The sequence below is a fragment of the Chamaea fasciata genome, unplaced genomic scaffold (genome assembly GCF_029207755.1).
Source record: "Chamaea fasciata isolate MVZ Bird 193981 ecotype frontalis unplaced genomic scaffold, bChaFas1.0.hap1 SCAF_3, whole genome shotgun sequence".
Classification (NCBI taxonomy): domain Eukaryota; kingdom Metazoa; phylum Chordata; class Aves; order Passeriformes; family Sylviidae; genus Chamaea; species Chamaea fasciata.
In genome coordinates, this window is record NW_027094088.1 from 41,342,724 (window position 1) to 41,348,448 (window position 5,725).

Genomic DNA, 5,725 nt, shown 5'->3' on the forward strand with positions numbered 1-5,725 from the left:
AAAACTCCCTTTTGTGTGTGCATGTGAATTTGGATAAAGCCACTGTATTGAGAACCAGCTGCACAAAGGCAACTCAGTGCACTGCACATGACACTGTTTTTCTGAACTGTGACTCATGGCTAAGAATACTAGGGAAAATTTATTGTTAATATGCTGGTGACAATTTTCATGAGTGATTCAGTCATGGATGTGTCACGAGAGTTTAGTCATTGGTAAAGATAAAGAAATGCTGACACAGCAAAAAAAGGTGCTGTTCTGACATGGAAACAACCCCTGGGAGTCTTAAAGAACTTGTTCAGAAGCATGTTTTGTGTCTGTAACTGCTTCTAGGCAGTTAAGCAGTACTCTTTTTTTACAGTTTTCCCCTGACTTTATTTTCACCTTTCAATGTTTGTACCTACCATACCTTCAACAATCTACTGTTCATAACAACTAAGGATACGACAAAGAAGTATCAGAGATCTTGGACTGGTTTCTTGACTGATCATTATTGACATGTAAGTGTGCAGGGAGAATTTTATACCTCACCACACCCCCACAAAACACCTCTGGCAATGTCCTGTTTCTACACAACACAATGCTAAAAGAGCTTGGCCCCACATATTCCCACACCGTGGGTACCCACCTATCTCAAATCACAGAATCACAGAACCAATGAGGTTGGAAAAAATTTCTGAAATTATTGATTTCAACCTATGACTGAACACCATCATGTCAACTAGATCATGGCACTAACAGCCACATCCAGCCTTTCCTTACACACCTCCAGGGACAGTGACTCCACCACCTCCCTGGGCAGCCCACTCCAGTGCCTCATCACCCTTTCTGTGAAGAATTTTTCCTAGTGTCCAACCTAGACCTCCCATGGCACATCTTAAGGCCATTTCCTCTTGTCAGGCCCTTTGTTGCCTGGGAGAAAAGACCAACCCCACCTGACTACACCCACCTTTCACATGCTTGTAGAGAGTGATAAAGTCTCCTGAGCCTCCTCTTCGCCAAGGCGAACAACCTCAGCTCCCTCAGCTGCTCTGTATAGGACATGTACTCCAGACCCTTCACCAGCTTCATTGCCCTTCTCTGGACCCACTCCAGTGCCGCCAGTGACATTGACATCTATGTGAAAAGTGAAAGACTGCAGGAAATAATAGTTCCTCATCATATCATGCTTTTGTGTCCAACAGTGTATTTGTAGTGGTCTCAATACTCAATCACAAAATGAACTTTAAAAATGAGGTATAGCAACTTTATCACTTTAATGTATTAGGCAGAATAAAAGTCTTTATATGAACAAAACTGCTTCCAAAAACAGCTAAAATTTATCAGAATCTGCATTTGGCAGTCTTATGTAGCCAGTTTGTTTGAGCTAGGAATGCAGAGAACAAGTTACATGGGTTTATGAAATTAGAGGGCTTTGAAGATAGAATATCAGCTCAGGGCCCTTAGGCCTGTATGTACATTCACTAGCTCTCTTGAATCTCTGAGAACACAATGCACTCCATGCAGATTTTTTTTTCACTTACAACCTTTCACTCTTGCTTCTGATTTTAAGCAGCACAGCCAAGTCAAGGTAATTGTTGAAATCAATGGGCATTCAAAAACAGTGTTGGGTTGTTGTTTTTCTTTCTCTGTCATACTGCTTTTCTGTTCTGTGATCTTAGGTCAGGTTTATGCCGACAGTCAAATAATCTTTTACTAATCCACGGAGGGACACCTCTCCTCCAGCAAACATCTTACATCCAGCCTCAGCGCAGCTGAACTACCTCCCTAACTTTGGGCTTCCGTGGCGAAGAACGCCCCACACGGCTCACACCGCCCGCCCCCTTCCGCCCCCGGTGCCGCCCCGCCCCCCCGGGCCCGCCCCTCAGCCCGCCCGCCGCGCGCTCTCGCGATACCGGGGGCGCGGCCGTGCCCGGGGCGGGGTGGGAGTGCCCGGCGGTACCGGCGGTGTTCGGGGGCGGCTCCACCCGCCCCCAGCGACTCCCCCCGCGCCGCCGCGGGCCGGGCTCGGCCGGGCGCAGCGAGCGGCTCCCGGGCCGCGCAGGGGGAGCGGCGTCCCGCCCTGCGCGCCGGCTCCTCGGCGCCGGCCTCCTCTCGGCCGCGGCGCTGCCCCGGGGCCAGCCCCGGGGAGGGGCTTTCCCGCGGCGCCCCGGCCGCGCTGCGTTGCCGCACGTCCACGGAGTCCCCGCTGCTCTTCCTCGCCGTGGCTGCGGCCTCGCCGGAGCCGAAGGCCCGCGGCAGGTCGGAGGTGAGCCGTGCCCCAGCCCCCGGCCGGCGGGTCACGCCGGGCCCCACGCCGGTGCCGCCCGCCGGGGCCACCCGGCGGGAGCGGCGCGGAGCCACCCGCCTCCCCCGGAGCCGCCGCCGCCCCCGGGGGGTCCCGCCCGCGGGGAGGCGGGGGCGAGCCGAGGCGGGCAGAGCTGCTCGTTCGGGGCACTGTCCAAGGTCTCCCGGAGTCGCTTCTTCTCCCGAGCGCTGCGCCAGCGCCAGGACGGCTTTCGTTCTTTCCCAGATAACTTTAATTATTTTTCTCGTCAGATGTGGAGCCCCTACTGTGGCTCCGCTCGACTTTTTCATCAGTGTTTCGATTTACAAATGACAGAGTCAGCTTTCAGATACGGGCGAGACAAGACTTTTTTCCTGTGGCTGTTGAGGGAGTTCTGTCAGTCTGGCAGGTTCAGCGAATGCTGCACCTCGTTCTTTTATGCTGTCTTTGCAGAATTGTGGCCTTGCAGTAGAGAGACCTCTGGGGCAGAAAACGTCGAACTACAGAAACAGTTGGGCATTTTTTTTTCTGTTTTTTTCTCCTCTGGATCCGTTCAATTGTAGAACTTCTAACGCTTAAGTGACATCTCAGTGGAAATTATGCAGCTTGTTTTGATACTAGCACGGTACAAAACAAGTTACAGGCAGCTTTCTGGCTTCAGATAATTGTAGTGTCCTTATGGAAGGAATGAGGGGATAAGAATCTTCCTCTTAAGCGTGAAGGTGTTCAGGCTTGTGGCTCCTGTGATTTGCATGTCAAATTCGGTCAGCTGTATACTTTCGAAGGCTTCAGCAAGGTTTGGAAATTGCTGCTTTGCACACAGAGACTTAGTGCAGCTGTTCAGAGGGCTGAAGTGTGGCAGGCAGTCTCAGGCTGCCCGACTGGGAGCATGCAGCAAGGAGGGAATAGGCTGTAAGAGCCTTGATCTTGCAGCAGTCCTTTCCATATTCCCCTTGTCCCGGTACCTTCGGCCTTATTTTTTGTACGCAAGTGCTGTAAAGAGCTGAGTGTCTGTACTGTAACAAAACCTTCTTGAAAGGAAATGCATTTTTTTCAGGGAAAATGTGCTAAATATGGTCCTAGAAACAAGCCATACATCAGGATCATAAATTAATGTATTACCTCATTAGATAATTTGTTTTTCTTTCTAACTCAATCCCAGTGCAAGTTGGAATGCTTACTGCTTCAAGTCCACATCCAAATTTGCACTTTTACTGTCTTTTGAAGTTGATGAGAGGATGAGGATGGGAAAACAAATAGGATGCCCTAAGTACCTCATATAAAGTTAAGCATCTTCAAGCATGCAAAAGCCTTCCCTTCCTTAACTGGGTTTTGGTTATTTTTGATAACCAAAATCATAATTGGGTGTCATTCCTTCTGGGTATCTGTCAAGTTTCCCATACATGCAGGTATAATGAAACTAAAGTCTCTATGTCAGTTCTGCTGAAAGAACACTGGCTTGATTAATTTCTGTTTAGCTTTTGAAAATTTAAGCCATTTTCTTCTGACAAAGTTCAGAATCTTAGCACTGGTTTCTCTGACTATTAAAAAATACAAGTTAATGAACACAACTGAAGTTAACTTTGTACAGACTAGAGAGGATTTATAAGAATTACCACATTAAAAAAAGTAATAGATTACTTCCAAGAAGGGAACATACTAAAACCTATGTTGTGTTTTGTATTTGTAAGGTAGCACACGGGACACAGGAAGAATCCAAATACAACTGAAGACCATGGCAACACAATGGAGGAGAATCCTGACAGTATTTGTGACAGCTCAAGTACTATTTGTGGTAAATGCCTTTGAGGAAGAGGACGTACCGGAGGAATGGATTCTTCTTCATGTTGTCCAAGGTCAGATTGGAGCAGGGAACTACAGCTATTTGAGACTAAATCACGAGGGAAAGATCGTTCTTCAGATGCGGAGTTTAAAAGGTGACGCAGATTTGTACGTGTCCGATGTGACACTTCACCCCAGCTTTGACGACTACGAGTTACAGTCCGTAACTTGTGGCCAGGACATCGTCCACGTGCCTGCACACTTCCGGCGCCCTGTGGGAATAGGGATTTACGGCCATCCCTCTCACCTGGAGAGCGAGTTTGAAATGAAGGTGTACTATGATCGAACAGTTGTACAGTACCCGTTTGGCGAGGCTTCTTACAACCCTGAGGAGATGGAGGCAAACCAGAAATATTCACAGTCTACAGAAGATGAATCTCAGGATGAGGAGTCTGTTTTCTGGACTATACTTATTGGAATCTTGAAATTAATACTTGAAATCCTTTTTTAAATTGATACACACTGGACTAAAGTCACACTTCATCCTGTGAAATTGGTATGAATGACTTGCTGTAATATTTAATACTATGTTTCCTGAAAAGATATTCAGGTTACATTTCCAAAACCAGAAAGGAAGTGGGGAGAAAAAGCCATATTTAATTTTATATTGTAAATCCTCCCCAGTATGTAAATTGAGCAGCCAGCACAGTATTTGCAGAGCTCTTCAAAGATCAGGGCTTAAAAACGAATGTATAGTTGGGATCTTGTTAAATTCACTTAAAATAGGTGCTTAGGAAAATCAATTCCAATTCAGTATTTACTATTGGGTTTTTTTTAATAAAGAAAAATGAATAAAATACTGCACTTCAGTCCCCCTCTCAGTTTAGAGCATATTTAAAAATAAAACCTGCTTCTTTTCTGAGCAAACATCTCCTGTAAAACTGATCAGCAACATGTTTGAGTGTATTCATGAAGCTGAGGAGCTTAGGGTGAAGGAAGGAGAAAACAATCAGTCACCTAAGGGAATAGATGGTCTGTAGTTTGTCTGCATGTGCTCTACATCACATCAGCCATCTGTCAAACAGAGGTTGGTCCAGTCACTCATCACCACTACAAATCCATGACCTGAATCAAGTGCATGTTGCTTCTTGGCTGTTACTGCAGGGAGAGGGAGCCTTCAGCTGTTGTTACTTGTCAATATGACATTTTCATCTCTCATTAAAAACAACACAGCACATAGGTATCTCAGACTTGAGAGGTGCTTTCTTACACTTCCATAAATAGCTTTTTGTGATAGTTTTTTTTTTTTTAGCACATATTTATGAATAAGTCATTAGCTTGCAAGGAAAATTTCTGCTGAAAGGGATTTGCAGTATATTTTAAGGTCATCTCATGCCCACTCTTCCTTAGAAGTTACTTTTACCAGGAATACTTTTTGCTTTGGTTGAGTCTTTCAGAATAACCAGCTGCTATGCAAATAAAGTACATTTAAATTGCTCTGTAATTTTTTTTTCACAGAGCTTACTGATGAGTGCACTGAAATAAACAAGTGTGTTACTATAATTTTATACAAATGCCTGTATAATTTAAATTTCATTGCTGAAAGACTTTTTTGGGTGGGAATTTGGCTTGCCACTCTCAGCACCTGACAGGACATTAGTGACTTGTATCACAAAAAAA

The 5,725-nt window shown here is 45.8% G+C and overlaps 1 protein-coding gene across 2 annotated transcripts; it reads left to right on the top strand.

The window, feature by feature from the left end:
- The first annotated feature begins 1,924 nt into the window (after window positions 1-1,924).
- CUNH6orf120 (chromosome unknown C6orf120 homolog) lies at window positions 1,925-4,909 on the top strand. Of its 2 annotated transcripts, none has more exons than XM_066178728.1 (2): window positions 1,925-2,245; window positions 3,955-4,909. In XM_066178728.1, exon 2 carries the CDS (start codon window positions 3,999-4,001, stop codon window positions 4,554-4,556), a length of 558 nt encoding a protein of 185 aa, XP_066034825.1. In that variant the 5' UTR covers window positions 1,925-2,245; window positions 3,955-3,998; the 3' UTR covers window positions 4,557-4,909. The 2 variants fall into 2 exon arrangements, with proteins under 2 accessions (XP_066034825.1, XP_066034824.1); XM_066178727.1 differs by lacking the exon at window positions 1,925-2,245 and adding an exon at window positions 2,633-2,774.
- The last annotated feature ends 816 nt before the right edge of the window (window positions 4,910-5,725 follow it).